Below are 18,159 nucleotides of genomic sequence, written 5' to 3'. Positions count from 1 at the left end.
GGGTGAAAAAAGTTCATGACCATATAATATAGCTTAGTTAAGATGGTTCAAAATAGTCATCATCTAACAATTAAGTGACTGCAATTACGAAGTGCCCCTTTTCTTAACAGAAAACTATTGATATTTCAAAGCCAGCTCGCAGGTGAACGTGAATCTTTCCCAATTTGAAGCACAAAGTCCCCAAAAACCTTTCTTCAGAGTCTTAAGTTTCCCGCGGAGACAAAGTTTGACCTACTGATGCATGACACCCAAAGACCCACACATTTGGCGTAATTCGAGGTAGCTTAAAACCTCGGAGCTGCTGACTGCGCTGCTGATTCTTCTCTGCGACGAAGCCGTTCCGATCCGAAGCGGAACACGAAGCTATATCCGAATGCGAAACTATATACGAAGCTCGAGCCGAAGCCGATACAGGTGCTTTCGGGCGTATGTGTGTGGTGGCATAATCTTGGCCTTCTTGGCCATTTCGTCTCTCCATTTCTTTTCTTTACCTTTGTGCGTCGGATCGGAAACTCCACTCCGTCAGTCAGTCGGTCAATCAGTCAACTTTGGTACTGCCTTTGCTTTTGGCTTTGGCTCGGTCGCCGCTGAAGTCGAAGTCGCTGCCGAAGCCGCAGCTCTGCCCAGGTGAGCCAGCCGCATAGGTAGGAATTTACACCTTTGGCTACGATCATTTGTCTACGGAACGGCGCCGCGTTGAGTTCGTTAGACGCGGAAAGGAAAGGAAGCCCCCATAAGTACCCCAAAGCCCTGAAAACCCCTTAAAACGAACCGCGTCCGCAGAAGTGACTGTGTGTCTTTTGGACGAAAGCCAAGCCAAACTCCACCTTTCCACCTATTTGGAAGCCAAGTACTCCGGCAATTTGAGTGTTAAGTTGTGAAGAAAGTTCGGCGAGTGTTTCGGAGCGGCAGTTACGAAACGCGGTTTCCGCCGGCGAACCCAAAAAAAGTACAAATAATATAAAAGCTTAAAATGGGTCATCTGTCCACCTCGGAGCGAGTGTGCAGCAAGACGCCGGCCATTTCGGGTGACTCCAGTCCCCCTCTCTTGGCCAGGAGATCGAAGTTGCCCAACGGGGATGCCCAGCAGCAGGTGCGCCGGGGCGAGGATTCCTCGCCAGAACTTCCGCCCCGTGGAAAGCTACAACTGCCCCAGAAGAGGGAGGAACTCCCCCGGGCGTTGATCCCCCAGGAGATCGCCGATCATGTGCCAAAGGACGCCATCAACCTCGAGGAGTACACCCGCACCTTCGTCGGCGATCGCGTCCTCGGCTGGCAGTTCCAGGCTCCCCTGAAGTGGGACAAAGTCATCCAGATCTCACTTCTGCACATCGTGGCCGGAATCTGCCTGCTGACCTATCCGCTGCGAAACCTCAATTTGTACACCACCATCTGGTGTAAGTATTGGATCTCTACTCCAAGCACCATCTAACCCATCCATATCCATTCCATTCCATACCATCTCATCACATCCCATCCGGCATTGCGTAATGCCCACTCTCTCTTTCTATCGCCTCGAATTTGGAAATGGTGGTCGGGGATAGGTGTAAAAAACAAAGAGTCATCTCTGATCGATGCTGTAAAGGGAAAAAAGTACACTTGAAGAAATCATTGGGGTCATGGATACACCTGTTGCATTTAGAAAAACATTAGCAGGTAGCTTCACAAAAAATATATTTAAAACAATTTCAACTGGATACGAAATTCTAATATATGTTTTTGTATATTTATGGTTTTGGTATTTTTTAGAAACCCAGAAGATAGTGTTAAATAAGAAATTAAATTTAGAAACGAAATAAACCAAATCAAGGTTTGATGAATTCTTGTAAGATCAAAATCATATAATACTTTTTTAAAAGTTGATATAGCTCTGCCTTGAAGATATGTAATTTTTCTTGACTTGAACTTTTTCTGTGATAGTAGAACGTTTTTCTCCGAGTGTAGATGTGTTGTTGGTGTCGCTGATGATGTTGTCTTTACGGCATCCACTCCCCCGAAAAAAAGTCTGTTGCCCCACCAATTATTTGCAATTTAGCGCGCCCAGCGCCTTAAGCCCGCGGCGTTTTCTTTCTCTGGGCCATTACAAAATGCGTCCCCTTGTTATTGCCTTTAATTGATTGCCGCTTAACACCTTGCCTCCCTGGCCTTTCCCCAATACCCTACTATTTTGCCCTTCAGCTTCTGCTTTTTGTTATACGACGTGTGTTGAAATCTCTTTCATTGGCTTCACTTTGGGTTTGGTTTGGGTTTGCTTTTGGGTTTTGAGTTTTCAGTTTTAGCTTTCGGCTTTCGGCTGGCATGCAATTTCAGTCTCAGCATAAAAATTGACTGACACAGGTGGATTGCAGAAAACAAAACCAAAACGTGTTGGTTTTGATATGCGGCCAAAAACAGAGGTTGCTAGAGGGAAAGAGAAACAAGAATCGCTTGACACAAATTTATTTGGGGCTTTGAAAGATCTACCCCACTGTCGTCGAACCTCGAAATATGGTAAACAAGGTTGAGCTAGAAATGTCTGGGATTTCAAGCAAATACATCAGCATTTTAGAGGTCTTAACTCCGAGATTTGTCACAAGAATGCATTGCTCGATTATTATGTAAACGGATTTTGGTTTCCAGGGTAGGTCTAAAAATATCTAGGATTTTCTAGTCTGAACTTGACGCTCCAAAGCTTTGAAATATGTAAATAGTTACCAAGGTTAAGCAGAATCTTTGGTTTCCGAGGTTGGGCTAGAAATTTTTAGGATATTCTGTTCTTTACTTGAATGCTTCACAGCACTTAAAGGTGATTTATCTGCTCAGTAAACACAGATCACCATGGTTACCAAGGTTTCGACTTGCATAGTACTTTACCATTTTAGATCTCATTTTACATGTCCCAAAGTCGAAGATTTCACAAGACAAAAGATGATTTATCTGTTCGTTAAACACTGACTCAATTTATGGGCACTACACATGCGAGTAGAAAAAAAATCAGTTGACATTGAGACAGACTCCGAGGGGGAAATCAGTGGGGGGATCCTCCGTAACCGATTTCGTTTTCATCGGAATTACCAGGGGTACTTGGGCACTTCCCTCTTAATGGCTGTACAGCGAAAAATGCCTTAATACCTGGTAATTTTCAATATTTATTGCGCATTGTGTGGTATGACAGGTAAAAAAAGCAGAGGGACAAGGAGTATCCTTGCATGAAGCGCATCCCTTTTTGGGGCGTCGAGCTCGTAAATATTTTGGCAAATTGCCGGACGAACGTGCAGCGCCTAAAGATTGCTCCCTGGCATGCTGGGAATTATCATCTTTTGCCGGTTTTCGTAGATGGCGAAAATTGTCGTGCTCAGTCCGAGATATTGATTAAATTCAACGGGCTGGAAGACAAAAAAATATAGGGAGAAAACGCCGCCAAGAGGTCTTACATAAACGCATTAACATTGGGCGTTAATGAAGCTGGCCAAAAAACTAACATTTATATAAACAGACAAGTCAACGCACCTTCTTCTGACTCAGGGACACTTGGATTTTTTTCGAGTTTCTTGGGATCACAAAGATGACCACCGGAATAACTAATGCAGCTTACCAATTCAGCGATCTGCGAGTCAACTCAAAATCTAATTTCAAAACCATCTGAACTTGACACCTTCTATTTGTGCACTGGCGCCATGTTGCACTGCATTTGAAATGCAAATATCCTAATTAGATGTCGTAGTCAGGCGATCCGAAAATATTATTCATATTCATTCGAATATTCATATTTTAGAAACTCATGTTAGATTTTTAAGATTAAACGAAGATATAGCCGGATATTGTGAAATATGTTTTTCGTTTTATTATTTATGATACCCCTTAAGAGGTATTTTTTACGGTTCCTAAGGTACACCTTAAAATGTAACCCATTTGTGGTCATACCAATGTTGAATTTGATCATTTCCGCACTCTGCGTTGGCCTTTAATTGTTAATTTCGTTTTTTTTGGTGAGACGGAACTGGTTTTTGTCGCAACATTGTGAAGGCTAATCTTTCCTCCAATCGATAAAATTCCCATTCAGAGAAATCGTTAATAGTTCATTAGTTGGTTGCCGAAATGTGCGAGTTATGAGCACATTTCTGTAAGATCTCCCCATACCATGGATCGTTAGGTTAGGCGGAAAACCCTCTTCGGATCAAATAGTCATTACTTCTAATTGCATTTATGGCAATTATCCAATTCAATGGGAAGGTGACAATGGCATTTTACATATTCTAATTGAGGAACTAATGGAGGAGATCGTCTGGAAGGGTTTGGCATATGATATTTCTGATGATTGTCGGAATCGTGATCATTCATTCACCGGATTTCTATAAAGTTCCCCCTCATCGGCAACCTTGTGTGATCTCGGTTCTCTTTTATACTCCATTTGTTTGTCGGGGGAATTAGCACCCAGCCTCAAATAGCTCAATTTGCGGAAATGTAATTTCGGGTTTTTCTTTTGGCATCCAATTAACACTGCGTTTGTCCGAAAACTTTATAGCCCACACTTACATCTATCTTTTTATTATTAAATCTTCTAGCATTCTTCGTTGGTGGAGTGGCTGGATTCGGCGTTACCGCCGGAGCCCACAGATTCTGGACCCATCGGAGCTACAAGGCCAATGCCGTATTGCGATCCATTCTGATGGTCTGCTACTGCGTGGCCGGACAGGTGAGTTTTTTGGAAAAAAGATTGGGGATCCCTCGACCTTTAACACACGTAATGCCACCTGAAGACTTGTCCGCAATTTGCCAATTCACCACCTTCGGTTTTGTTCGTTTTTTGGGGGCTGTAATGCAATTAACATTAATTGCATCATTAAGTATAACAACTTAATGCCTGTCGCGACTGACAAACTGTAAAATTGACAATTCCAACTACTCGACAAAAGTGCTTTGTGTATCCCGCAGATACATTTGTCTTATTTAATGACTGCAGCGATTAAGCGCAGTCGCAGAAGCTTAGATGCGGAGATATATATGTACTATATGAATACATACTGAGCGACCTGGAGATTAAGAGGAACAATCAAATTTGATGGCGTGCTAAATGAACCCCGCTGACCCGCCAAAGATTGTCACATTTAGATACAGATACATTAAAACGTTTTTACGAGCAGAGAGATATTGGTTTTCAATGTTTAAAATGTCTGGGAAATCTCTGTTATTATTTATAAGGAAGTTCGTTATCTAATATACAATTACCCCTTTCAGAACACTCTTTATGACTGGGTTCGGGACCATCGAGTTCACCATAAATATTCAGAGACCGATGCGGATCCTCACAATGCCAACAGGGGATTCTTTTTCTCCCACGTGGGATGGCTGATGATGCTGAAACACCCTGAAGTTCTGCGTCGTGGTCGCCAGATCGACATGAGCGATATTTTGGCGGACCCCGTGGTGCGGTTCCACCAGAAGTACTTCATCCCCCTGAAGACCTTCTTCTGCTTCATCTTGCCCACAGTGATCCCAGTCTATTTCTGGGGAGAATCCTGGACTCTCTCCTTCGTGCAGCAGTGCCTCTTCCGCTACGTGAGCAGCCTGAACTTCACCTGGTCCGTGAACAGTGCCGCCCATCTCTGGGGATCCCGCCCCTACGATAAGTAAGTTTTAGGGGGTACCTATGTTATTATTTTGTCAACAAGATGCTGACATTTAATTGTTGAATTTGGAGCATGAATGCAGGTCACTTTTCTACTTTTCCCATCGTTGTATTGCTGCTTTTGTGGACTATTCTGATGACATAGCATGCGAATAATAATTCTTACGTGTAAACACCTTTTAGAAAAAAATAGAATGAAAAATGTGCGTGTTATATATAAAAGACAAACAAGAACCACGGCCGAACAACATAAACTATTTCATTGTTTTGGTTTTGATGCCAATTTTTAAAGTAAATCCGAAAATATTTGGGTACACTTAGGATTGTGTTCATTAAATACAATTGGATAAAATTGTTTAGCTTTCATAACTATTCAGTTACAAATATTTTAGTATTTATACTACAGATAAATTTCCCTAACTTCAAGTTCCTATAAGTCGTATTTTATAAGTCGCACTTTTCATAACTCTAACTTTTTTAGAGATATGAACGTTTAACTAAATGTGACCCTAAAGTAGAACTTTTAAGAATTAGTTTCCCAAGCTAACCGACCTCTTACAATCTTTCTCCCCAGGCGGATCATGCCCAGCGAGAACATCTACGTATCACTACTGGCCATGGGTGAGGGGTGGCACAACTACCACCACGTGTTCCCCTGGGATTACAAAGCAGCTGAGCTGGGCAACTACACCGTGAACTTCACCACCATGGTGCTGGATGCCTTCCATAAGCTGGGATGGGCCTGGAACATGAAGCAGCCCTCGAAGGAGCTGGTGCGTCGCACCCTCGAGAAGTACGGCGACGGCACCCACGCCTCCCTGATGGGCGGACCCGAGGAGTTCAAGGACGGAGTGGTGGCCGGAGCCACCATGGTGGGCCACGTGCACTACGCCGAGGTGCCGGACCCCGATCTGGAGTACGATGCCGAGTCCAGCAGCACGGAGAGCGCCAAGCTGGACGAGAACGAGAACGAGGGCGAGCGGATGAAGAAGTCCAAGTCCAAGGCGGCCAACTAGGGATCTCGGTGGTCGGGATACGGGATACGGGATACTGGCGTCCAGTCATCCCCAGGCATCCAGAGATCGAGATGGGCTCGCGGATCACTGATGATGGGTTAGGATCGTCACTTAATCTTGCGTCTATGCGAGGGCGGGACGTAGTCGATAATCGTTTTTTAAATTAAACCCTATTCTATTTTATCATTATCTATATATCCTCACACCAGATCAACACACCTGCACCGCAATGGTTAACACTCACACAAATCAAAAACACCCACATCCACTCATTTTCGTATCTTCATTTGTGTAGGTTTAGGTATTTAGCAGATAGCACGGTACGACATAAGTTATAAGTCACACACAAAAATTTACTTATAAACGACAACAACAAAATATGCTCTCCGTCCGAGACAAATAAAATGAAAATAAATATTTACAAATAAAAACAAATTAAAAATTTAAAAGAGAAGCGCATTTCAATTGGTCGATGATCGGGGTCTCTAAAAAGTATGAAGGTGACTAATATCCACGCATATAATGTGAAGAAATCCCATTCACTTTGGTATGATCTGAAGATGTGATCTTGGAAATATTTCCAAACGTCTGGAAAAAAACTCCTTATGCAAATGAGCCACAAGTGCGAAAACTGTTTTTGAATTCATTTACCTGACATGAACACTTAACATCTATAACGTAAGGTGAATATTGCCTTAAATTTTGGACTATGGGTTCTAGGAAGTTCTGAAAGTTCTCCGGGTATATCAATTATGGTAAACAAGATGTGCGAAAACTGTTTCTGATTATATGTTCTAAAGATTACCACAACCTAGCCTCTATCAACAATTGACGTCAATGTTTGAGTTGTGAAATCTGAAAACAAACCCATTATGTGAGTTTTGCCTTATGATTGCTAGTGAGTCATAAAAAAAACTATAGCCACATGTTAAAATCGTTTACAAATAATTTTAAAGCCAAAACAGATCAAAGTCCAATGAGGTATAAATATCTAGTTGAAATTAGAATTTCTTTTCGTGTATACTTTAAAGTGGTTCTAGTTTTTCGAGTCAATTAAGTTGGACTTACAGATCTTACGACTTGCGAAACTTAGAGTGTTTGTAAGGCACTATTTGTTTATCTGTTTTTGTAGAAGTACAACTTGTCACAATAGAAAATTGACAATATCGCACAAAAGCATCTCAAGATTATAAAAGATAATTGTGCTAAAATAAATATGTACCTATATCAAAGGTTACAAAAAGCGGTGATAACCAGTGCAGCAAAGAGACCACTTCAAATGTATCTTTACAATTATAACAGGTGATAATATCGCCCACTTTGAATCTCATTTTTAAATTATTCAGTTTAGATGCAAATTAAGGTAGCAAACCCACGAAGAAATTTCCCCTTTATCCACCCACTGAAACGAAACTATTTACTCACACTTAATGACAATTTGAGGCTGTGACGAAATGAAGATGCAAATAAAAATGAAAATGGGAAATGGAAACGCCTTTTGTCATTGTACAGACCACCATCTAAAATACTCTTATGGGGGAGAAGGGGGAGGTGGGTTTTAGACGGGGTTAGTCGCTGTTTTTAGGCGCCAACTGGTTTCTCTTGACTTTGGACTACGTGACCAAAGAAGCATCTCATTGGGAGATCTAGAGATAGTTATATGGTTTGGTGGCAGGAACTGACGCAAGGAACTGCGATTGGACTGTAATAGTTCCTTAGTCGATTAGCTTCCTCGGCTGCCCCTCGGTTCCTCCATTTGGACAGGCCTACGTGCAGTTGGCACGTACACCGAATACCGAACTCAAACTCAATCTCAAGAACGAGAACCTTGAAAAGGTTCAAGCCAGCAGACATTCAAGGGGAATTCCTGGAGCATCGCCCTTTTTAGCATGGGTCTCCTGTCTCAAGTGGATGGGAGTTCCCGATCGGCAGAAAACTTCATTACTCCTGCCCCACTTTGCTTTTATGACTTGTATACTTACAGAGAGAAATATGACTACTTTATGAATATTTATAAGCAATTATCTGTTTTATGATATGTATAGTATATAAGTATAGGTTTTATAAGGACAGATTTTGTTAAAATACATATAGATTTTGGAATTCATCTTCAAGTAATCTCCTGATATATTACAGTTTTTGTTTCTGTGTACCCAACCTGTGCGGCAATTGTTGGGAAGGTCAAGTGCTTTGCCAATATCAACAATCCAAGCAATATCCAAAAAATGCCACGCCAAGACCCAATCGTGTCGTCGTCATCTCATTAGCGTTTTCTGTGTGGCTGGGCTGTCATCGTCACCTAATTGGTGACGAGCCAGTGGTCACCAAACGAGCACTCAATTTAGCCCATTTTCGTGGGCCTAGTTAATTGAAGGTTGTGTCAGAGGGGCTGGATCGGAATTGCATCAAGCCATTGGTGGCCACCCAATGGAAAAGATGAATGAATGGGTGAACGAATCTCACCTAGGCCTCATAAATGAATTTATTTCTTCCAGGAAGTCGCTCTTTTTTTTGAATACGTCGATTCGAACAGAACTTTGATACTTTTTAATAAATTGTCAGTGCTTTAAAAAAATTTTAGATTCCTTTAAAGCAACAATAAAAAAAAATACTCTACAAGACTATATCTTGGATTGTACTTAGATAGTTGGTTGTGATTGGATGGAAACGCCGAACGAACTTTGTCCAACATAACCAGATGGTCAATAAAGAATTACGTTCAGATCGTTTCAGATTAGCATATACCTACAGAATCATAAAAAATCATTCGATTTCAAGAAATAATCAAAACGTTTCTACGGAGTAACATTACCTAAAATTCTTCTTTATAACGCTCCCCTTAAAGCCTAAAACGTGCTTCCTTACTTTCAGTTAAGATTCAAATTCACATAACTTTTTAGTTGGTTAGCATTCGACTTATATGATTAATATTTCTGGTTTTCTATTTTTAGCTACATTAATTAGTAGTTTTCTGGTTTCGAGAGGGAGATAATCAAAAGAATATCGTACCATCTTGACCGTTGGGTCCCTTTGGGATAAACAAAAAATGGCCCTTCCCTGAACTTTGCTTTGTCAAGAGATTTATGCGAAATATATTAGATTTCTTTTCACCATTTCGGCTCGGCAAAGCGTCCAAATTTGGTAAGCAAATGATAGGCCTATGAATTTGCATAACATTTCAGAGCGGGCTGGATTATGGGTATTTCGGCAGATCAGGTCCGCCTCCGGTCGAAAAAAGGGCCTTGATCGCCGCACGAGAGTTGTGTGGGTGGTCCTCCTCCGGCGGTGTCTTCTGTGGATAGGTCCGAAGATCGGACTGTCTTTCTCCGGGAAAATAAATAAAATAAATACCCGCCACAATTGCTCGTAAAGCGTTTAATTACACGCGGGAAAAAGGTTGCAGCGGTCGTAAAGCAATCAAGATAGCGGTCGTTTAATGACGTGACCGGGCGACAATTTCCAATTCCTAAGCGCTGGCCAGCAAACCGTTAATAACCTTGTGATCCGGAGTCCGGAGTTTCGAAGTGACGAAAACCCCAAGACCCGCGACGAGGGGCCCGAAATTTGCGTAACTTTTGCGAATGGAAACAGAAAGCTCCGGCGCCGGCACTCCGATTTCCCTTCGCAAGATCCAAGATTCACTATCCACTATCCACGATCCACGGCTAATTGGAAGCCGATGCGATGACATCGAAGACCTGTACCTATACACCCCTGATCATCGGCGATGTGCAGCCTCTCTTTCGGAACTGGTATCCACAAGACAGCCATCTATGATATGAGTTTGAGTGTCTGTCTATGCAATTGCCGATTTTGAAAGGGCACCTTTATTTTGATGTATTTTGTAACCTGTGTGCGTGCTTTCGGGCTTTAAAGTTTTCGGTTTTTCTCGGTGGTCCATGGTCTCCATTCCCGATCTCTGTCCATCATTAGCTCTTGATGTGTAGCTCAGCATTTGATTTATTTGCGTTTTTCGGCCCATTGGGCGTTTGGCTTTGAAATTGATTTCTTCGATTGCGGAGAAAAGAAACCGCTTTGTGGTTCCATTTTTATTGTCCCACCAGCGGCTTTTGCAATGTGTTGAAACCCGTTTTAAAAATTCGTCAAAGACAATGCGAGCAGCCACAAAAAAAGAGCGCTAAAACATACAAAACATATTTAGTTCAAACGTCTTGTGACTTGCACAAAATGTTTTGAATAAGTGAGACATCGGGCATATAGGGTAGAGTATCTCTACAGCCATATTTGTATATTCGCCCGTTCATGGTGCCGTCGTAGATCCGACGAACGGAGCCAAAGCGACTGGTTTTGAAGCTTCACGTGCTCGTACTTCTGCCGCGATTATGGATGCATTCTGCAAATCATTTTCATTTTCCGCGGCAACAACGGGCAGTTGCGAAAACCCTTTACCTGTCCGTCAAAAATAGCAGTTACACGGGCAAAAATCTCTGATCTCTGTAGGGGATAGATTATAAAACATATCATGCAAAAAACATTCGCACTTACATATTTATCTATCTGCGGATAAACATGCAAAATAGGCCATAAAATCATGATAAAATCAAATTTTAAGTGGCTTATAAATTGGGAAAAGATATACATATTTTATCTTATCTAATGTTAATCATTTGGGGTTTTTGGGTTTGCTATGTGGTCCTCGAAAATTAAGGTTTTAAAACGGATTTTATAAAAAAGCGTTCAGTAGTCAGAATAAGAATGATCAATCATATCTATACAGATTGCTGCACAGAGTTGCTTTAAAATTTCTTGAAAATAGGATTGCTCACAGGGTATCTTGGTTCTTGGATTCTAGAACCTATTTTTAGAAAAATCAACAGGTTGGAACTGGATTTTCGATTATAATTTGGTAACAAGAGGTTTTAAAAACTATTTTATAAATAATCTTATGCTTTTTCCCGGTGTAATACCTCCTAGCCTGCACCACCCGCTCGAACATTGAGTCAGTCAGTTTATCAGTTCGTGGGACTGGCTAAAACCTCCGAGTTGCCGCAACCACTTTGACATTTGTCCCCCTTTGTCAGCAGTGGTCACTGGGCAATGGACACCGGACAGGGGACAACAGCAAAAGACAGGGCTTGCGCAATTTTGGGGCCAGTTTTTCTCGCTGGCCCCGCAGACATTTTTTAAGTGCATGCCATTTCCGGAGCCCGGGTCTCGGCGGCTGCATTTCGGAGCACTTGCCAGCGCAATTTGCAATTCAGAGCTAATGACATAGACCTTAGAGTTTCAGAGGTGGAATTTGCATATCTTGGTAATGGGAATTCGAGCTTAAAGCTATTTATTTGCTTAGATATTGCGGATGCCAAAGATGGGTGACTGCTTGACGAACTCATCGAGCTTGGACTGGAACAGCTCAGAGGTGACCACTGTGCCTGGGGTCCACAGTGGATCCCGCACCACGAACTCCACCCACACCTTGGCGTACAGTTGCTGTAGGAGCTCCTTCACATTGATGGCTGTGGTATCCGTGTTGAGAACGAATCTGGGAATAGTTTGTTCAGGGAGAATAATTGTCAGACTGTATATAAGGGAAGCATTTAGCGAACAAAAGCGATGAATAGATTTAATGGTTCTGAGAAACAACAGTAAATAAACCATAAAATATAGTGCAAGTTATGAGGATGCGTTTCTGGTTCGATCTTGGATATGACAACTGTAAGAGGGTATGTTCGGTACATTCATTTTTAGAGGACTAGTTAAGAAGCCTTATAATTCTTGAAGCCTTAACTTCCATATGAAATAAATATATATTGTAAAAGTAAAACTTACTTTAAACCAGAGGGAGTTTCCAGATAATGTAGGGCGTACCGGTTGGTCTTATAGTAAAGGAATCCTTCCCTCGGATCATGGGGCGATATCTTGCTCACAAAGGACTTTATGGAGAAGAGCATTCCATAGGTGAGTTTGGCTTCCTAAGAATAAACATATTTAGTGGACTTTAAATGATGTTCCAATTTATAGCTTACTTCCTCGCGGGTGATTCCCGATTTCTTGGTGCGATTCCATTCTGCATAGTGGAGCAGTGTTCCGAACTTGTCGAATATGTACAGGTTGAAGATGGTCATCTTGATAAGGCTAATCGGAATGGCATTAGCCCTAAAAACAAGGGTTATTTCACCAATTTATGGAATGCAATTTACTATAGTTTTCGATCCGATGCAAAACAATAACATTCGGACGGACCTGCCAACCTATTTCATTTTAGTACTAGAAAATACTATAAACAGCTGATTGAAGGCGTTAGGTGATTTTGTGTCCAAGTGCTGCCCATCAAACGTTACTTTCATTAATTTTGAATTTGAAATGGATTTAAAAAATTATATCTTTATATATGAAAATATTTATTAAATAAAATACTCTATATATGAAATTAAAGATTTTGTATTACAAAACGGGTTACAAAACAATTTTATTAAATGCCTTTGCCGGGTTTATTTGGTTTGTGATAAACAGTAATTTTGATAAATGTGTGCTCAGTTATTTTACTTTTTCTTATGCTCGCAAAACTTCTCTTTGGATTTAGCGGAAACATTCCCCTTTTTCTTTTTCTTTTCTTCCTGCTCGGGAATCTCTATTACAAAGGGGTACTCCTTGAGGTCGTTTACTTGTTCACGGCTGGATCCTTGATTTTTATTCTGGGTAGTATCGGGTTTTGTATCCTTGAGCGTAGCCTTTTTGGAAGATGTTTTGATTGCCTTCTCTGTCGAACTAATACTTTCATCGGTGTCCTCGGTTTCAACCGTCTTTGGATACTCGTCGAACTGGATAGTCTTTCGTGATTCACAGGGACTGGTTTGAGAGGGACTGTTGGATCGAACATTTTTAGAGTACATCTTCAATTAGGAAATACGATCTCTTACCTATCTTCTCCACTTTGAAAGGTAGACTTTTTCCTTATACTTTGCCTGTCCATTTTAAAGTATCGGATTAAGCATGCGATGGGGTCTGTAATGATGATTGGCATCCTTGTTGGGATTACCTATTAAAAAAGAATTTATAAGAAGGTATATATATAAAACTGATCAATTTCACCCGGTTTACTCACTAGATTTCATGTTCCTTTGGGTTTCCCTTTTGTCGAATTGGCGATGATTTCCTATGAAGTTCTCCTGTTTGGTGAGTAAAGCACCCTCGGAGGTGGGATTACTCAGACTTTGGCGGAATCCACCCGCTCCACTCGCCTGTAGTCGACGTGCCTGGAACTCTCGATTCTCCACCTTCAATCGCTCGTAGTGATCATCCGGAAATTGCCGTCTAGTTACCCCAGAATTTCCATTGTTACTCCTTCGCTGTTTTGAAGGCTCCTCGGGTCGACGACCTTGAGGGGGATATGATTTCTCCGCAAGACGACGGGACTTGGATTCGCCACCACCCCCTCCGTCTCTATGATTATTAGAGGTTCGACGGGGCTCACCACCTCCCTGGGGATGTGAGCTCCTCCTGGATTCCTTTATTTCAGTGGGTAATCTTTGCGATTCCCTTCGGGACTCTCTTCGGGATTCCTTCATTTCATTGCTAGTTCTTCTCGATTCATTGGTATTACTTGTAATATTTTGAACTCTTCGGGAATCCTTCATATCACCACTAGTTATGTTAGGTAGCCATCTGGATTCATGGGTGTTGCTGGTTACTTTCGGTATCCTTCGGGCTTCTATGATTTCTCCACTGGTTATGTTGTGTAACTTTCTGGCTTCGTTGGATATCCTTCTGTATTCCCCACTCGTGATGTTCGGGAGTCGCTTCAGCTGCTCACTGGTCACATTGGATAGTCTCCTGGCTTCTACTACTCCACTGGTGATGGTCGGGACTCGCATGACATTTGATATCCGTTTGGACTCACCTCCTGCACCTCCTGCTCCCCCTCCACTGCCACCACGGTGAGATTTTTTGGAGGTGTGGGGCTGTTCCCTTTCCGTTTCCGGGTTGACAGATCGCCAGTGGGGACGTTCTTGGCGGTGTTTTCCCGCTTCCTGTGATTCCCGGTGAGATGAGTGACCTCGAGATCCCCTGGATGCCCTCCTGTTTTCCTCTTCCTGCCTTTTTCTAGGGTCCGTTTGCAAGCTGGTGGTCCTCAGATTTTTCGTTTGCAAAACAGGCAGTAGCATTGGCATATTAAGGTTATTCGGGGTTACCATGCCACTAGTATATTGCTTAGCTTTTGGACTGATTAAGTACTCCCCTAGTAAGATATAATAGTTAATTACAGGGTTTTCCTTTCATTCATGGCCATAATTACCTGGTGAATCCTCCGTGTCAGATGTAAAAGGTGGTAAATTGGCAGAGGTGCGAACATTGCGAAACATCTTCATACCCCTGTGACCAAATTGGCTGATTTCCGGGAAGAATGTCTCCCACTGCGGGCTCAAAAGTTAAGGAGGATGATACTTCAACAAGCTAAGTCCCTCTCTTACCATGTAGAATATCCCGTAGGCCAGGAAAATAGCCAACAGCAGGACTGCCGTGAACTTGGTGAACTGCATCAGGATGAAGAGAACCACGCCTGCGATCACCTCCGTATGGGCCACTCCGAGGAACTCGAGACAGTGTCGTATCTCGCAGATCCTCATCGTGACTAGGTAATTCACCACGGAGTTAAAGGAGTCGCAGGCGCATCTGATTGCGTCCGCCATGGTTCGAGAAGGTGGGTTTGTGTGGGTCCCAGTGAAGGCATTTCTCCCTGGCACAGGGTTTCCAAAAAAGGCTACAAATGCGGCGACACTTTACTGCGAAAGCAAAGGCAAATGGATTTTAAGTTTAAGAAACTAAAGGTGCACTAGACCCTTATAAAAACACAGTTTTCATTAAATTTTATTGTTGTTTTTTGGTAGTTTTGTTGCTTTTTTATAAAGTACACTTATTCTATGGTATTATTTCTTAAAATAATGTAAAGCTGAGTATTCAAATTTTCCCGCCAAAAATTAGTAATTTTCAAAAATATAAGGTATTGTGCGGTCACACTGCCAAACAGCTGATTTCTTCGCCTTCGCCGACTTTGTTTTTGTTTGTACACCAGTGTATTTCTTATCAGCGAGTTTTATCTACTCTTATTACTATAAATACCAGTTATCCAGCTTATATATAGAGCGAATTATCCAGTAAACATTTTATAATTAAATGCTAAGGCGCACAATGGCGGAATTCGACGTGAAAGCCGGTTTGCAGCACGTGTTGAAGCGGATTGACGAGGTGCTCCTGCAGCGTCCCAAGGTGAAAATAACTTAAATAACTCCCATCGACGATTACTTTTATAAAAATCCTTATCTTTCCCACAGGAAGTGCAAGCTGCAAGACCTCTTCTCGTGGCAGTCAGCAAAACAAAGCCAGCGGAGGCCGTAATCGAGGCCTATGAAGCCGGGCAAAGGGACTTCGGCGAGAACTATGTGCAGGAGCTGGAGGAGAAGAGCCGCCACCCGGACATCCTGGCCAAGTGTCCCGACATCAGGTGGCATTTCATAGGGCACATGCAGAGCAACAAGATCAACAAGGTCTGTTCCACTTGGATTGCCGGTCTTTAGCTCTATTTAACAAGGCAGTTTTTGGGTCTTTAAAAGGAGATCCCTTGGTTTCTATAAAAACCTTTGTTTAATAGTCGTTTGAGTTCAGTCTGTAGGGTTTGTTATTAATTTAACTTTTAAATGTTCTTAAAAACTCTTTTTTTTAGCAGATACAGAGGTATCACACAAATCCAAAAAGATTGTAGGTCGTTTAAAAACGAATTTAAATGTTTTAAGATTCTTCAAATCTTCAAATTTGCTTGTTAATTTAGTACAACTAGTTTAGTTAGTAAGCATACTTTATCTTGTCTCCCCTTTTAGGTTCTTTCCGTGCCAAACCTCCGTATGATCCAAACGGTGGACAGTGAGAAGTTGGCCACCAAACTGGACGCAGCCTGGTCCAAACTGCAGCCAACTCCTGAGCAACCGCTGCAGGTGCTCATCCAGATCAACACCAGTGGCGAAGAGGGTGAGTCTGGTGCTCCTGACCAAACAAACTGTATACTTACTACCCTAATTTGTTCTCCCCTAGTCAAGAGCGGAATAGAAGCCAAGGATGCCCCTGCACTTTACCAGTTCATCAGGAGCAACCTGAAGCACCTCAACCTGATGGGCATTATGACCATTGGTGCTTTTGGCTTTGACTACAGCAACGGACCCAATCCGGATTTCGTGTCCCTGTTGCAGGTACACCGATCCATCTGTGAAGCGAACTCCCTACCCCCCGATTCGGTGCTCGTCTCCATGGGAATGTCCAACGACTTCGACAAGGCGGTAAGTTGGAACCAGACTGGTCAAGATCCGCCTCTATAATCCGAACTACTCCCTCAGATCGAAATGGGCAGCACAGTGGTACGCGTTGGCTCTTCTATTTTCGGCCACAGGGCGGCCAAGGCGTGAGGAGAGGAGCGGAGCTGATTGAGGAATGCGCTGCGGGCACTGAATACAGTTGATTCCCAATGACGTCCGACCTCCCGAATGAACAGCCTCCAAGTTCGCCTATGTATCAGGTGGAACTCTGTGTATACCTATAGTAAATCGCTAAAGATGATTTGGCTTTTAAATTTAGAAAGACCTGAGATAAACAAATGTTACGTGTGGGTTGTTATATTTCCCTCTATTTGATTGTTAACCTCTCCATAAACAATGCTTCCAGAGTGTCAAAACCATAAATATTCCTAGATACTTTCTGCACCTTGCAAATTTGAATACATTTGACGCTGTTTTCATTAATTTTAACATTCCTTTGACTGTTTCTTGCTCTTTTTTTGCACTTTGTTCTATTTATATATCGGGCACATTCAATGCTACATTGCGTATTAGATTGTGGGCAGTTTTTCCTTCTATACTTTTTTGTTTTGTTTGGCCCGAGGCCAAAATGACGCCTGGTTACGTGCCAAAATTGCAGCGCCAAGAGAGTTTTCGCAGAAAATCACTTTCAATGGAGCACGAAGAAGACTGCAGCCGCAATCGATTTTCATTATGTCTGATCGATGAATTATGAAGGCTTTCTCGCACGGATCCCATCATTAATTGAGATATTTTCCGTTTGATATTCATGCGTTAAGCCTTCATTAATTATAATATTAGCAAAGAGGGGGACAATTTATAAATTCGGGTGGCAAAAACCACGTCAGATTAATAGTTTCATGAAATGTTTCCCTTAATATAATAAAAATATTATTGGGAAGGCTAAAAACCTTCAAGGAATATCGTTGGCATGCATTAACCATATAACTATGCCAGACTTCTGAACTTTTAAAGATTTTGTGTCAATGAAAGAGTAAATTTCTATAAAAATGTATATGTTCAACAATAATAATAGTTCGTTACAGTTAAATATAGTTTGTAATTGCTTGTTACATTTGACAACTATAATGTGGAAATAGTCTGTCTTTTAAAAGTTAAAAATATATATTTTTTAATTTGCATAATATTTTGAAATAGTTTTTTTGTAGGTAATTTTAAATTTTTTCTTCTGAATATCTCAAACTAATAAATTTTAAAATAAATAAACATA

At 41.8% G+C, this 18,159-nt stretch overlaps 5 protein-coding genes across 15 annotated transcripts in view; 3 read left to right on the top strand and 2 right to left on the bottom strand.

Moving 5' to 3' along the window:
* Mlc2 (myosin light chain 2) overlaps positions 1-18,159 on the top strand; it is a 272,717-nt gene that overhangs the window by 251,828 nt on the left and 2,730 nt on the right. The window contains exon 1 of one of the 11 annotated variants that reach the window (XM_070996183.1): positions 8,883-8,887. The exons of the other annotated variants lie outside the window; for them this stretch is intronic. The gene's annotated coding sequence lies outside the window, so the exon portion shown is untranslated. Of the gene's footprint in view, positions 1-8,882; positions 8,888-18,159 lie in introns of those variants that run through there. 11 annotated transcript variants of the gene reach the window in all.
* LOC118878101 (acyl-CoA Delta(11) desaturase) lies at positions 641-7,078 on the top strand. Its single transcript, XM_036819441.3, has 4 exons — positions 641-1,397; positions 4,545-4,675; positions 5,218-5,609; positions 6,183-7,078. Exons 1-4 carry the CDS (start codon positions 974-976, stop codon positions 6,622-6,624), a joined length of 1,389 nt encoding a protein of 462 aa, XP_036675336.3. The 5' UTR covers positions 641-973; the 3' UTR covers positions 6,625-7,078.
* Bet5 (blocked early in transport 5) lies at positions 11,870-12,830 on the bottom strand. Its single transcript, XM_036819696.3, has 3 exons — positions 12,612-12,830; positions 12,415-12,557; positions 11,870-12,127 (listed from the first exon to the last, which is right to left on the bottom strand). The coding sequence occupies exons 1-3, from the start codon at positions 12,708-12,710 to the stop codon at positions 11,932-11,934; spliced, it is 438 nt and encodes a 145-aa protein (XP_036675591.2). The 5' UTR covers positions 12,711-12,830; the 3' UTR covers positions 11,870-11,931.
* On the bottom strand, positions 13,011-15,416 carry LOC108016447 (uncharacterized). The gene is made up of 5 exons (XM_065866990.2): positions 15,057-15,416; positions 14,882-14,999; positions 13,691-14,824; positions 13,506-13,624; positions 13,011-13,449 (listed from the first exon to the last, which is right to left on the bottom strand). The coding sequence occupies exons 1-4, from the start codon at positions 15,273-15,275 to the stop codon at positions 13,560-13,562; spliced, it is 1,536 nt and encodes a 511-aa protein (XP_065723062.2). The 5' UTR covers positions 15,276-15,416; the 3' UTR covers positions 13,011-13,449; positions 13,506-13,559.
* On the top strand, positions 15,634-17,142 carry LOC108016462 (pyridoxal phosphate homeostasis protein). The gene is made up of 5 exons (XM_017083115.4): positions 15,634-15,852; positions 15,918-16,130; positions 16,461-16,608; positions 16,672-16,913; positions 16,971-17,142. Exons 1-5 carry the CDS (start codon positions 15,760-15,762, stop codon positions 17,037-17,039), a joined length of 765 nt encoding a protein of 254 aa, XP_016938604.3. The 5' UTR covers positions 15,634-15,759; the 3' UTR covers positions 17,040-17,142.

This window comes from Drosophila suzukii, chromosome 3 (genome assembly GCF_043229965.1).
Source record: "Drosophila suzukii chromosome 3, CBGP_Dsuzu_IsoJpt1.0, whole genome shotgun sequence".
Classification (NCBI taxonomy): domain Eukaryota; kingdom Metazoa; phylum Arthropoda; class Insecta; order Diptera; family Drosophilidae; genus Drosophila; species Drosophila suzukii.
This window is presented reverse-complemented; position numbering and strand designations above follow the sequence as displayed.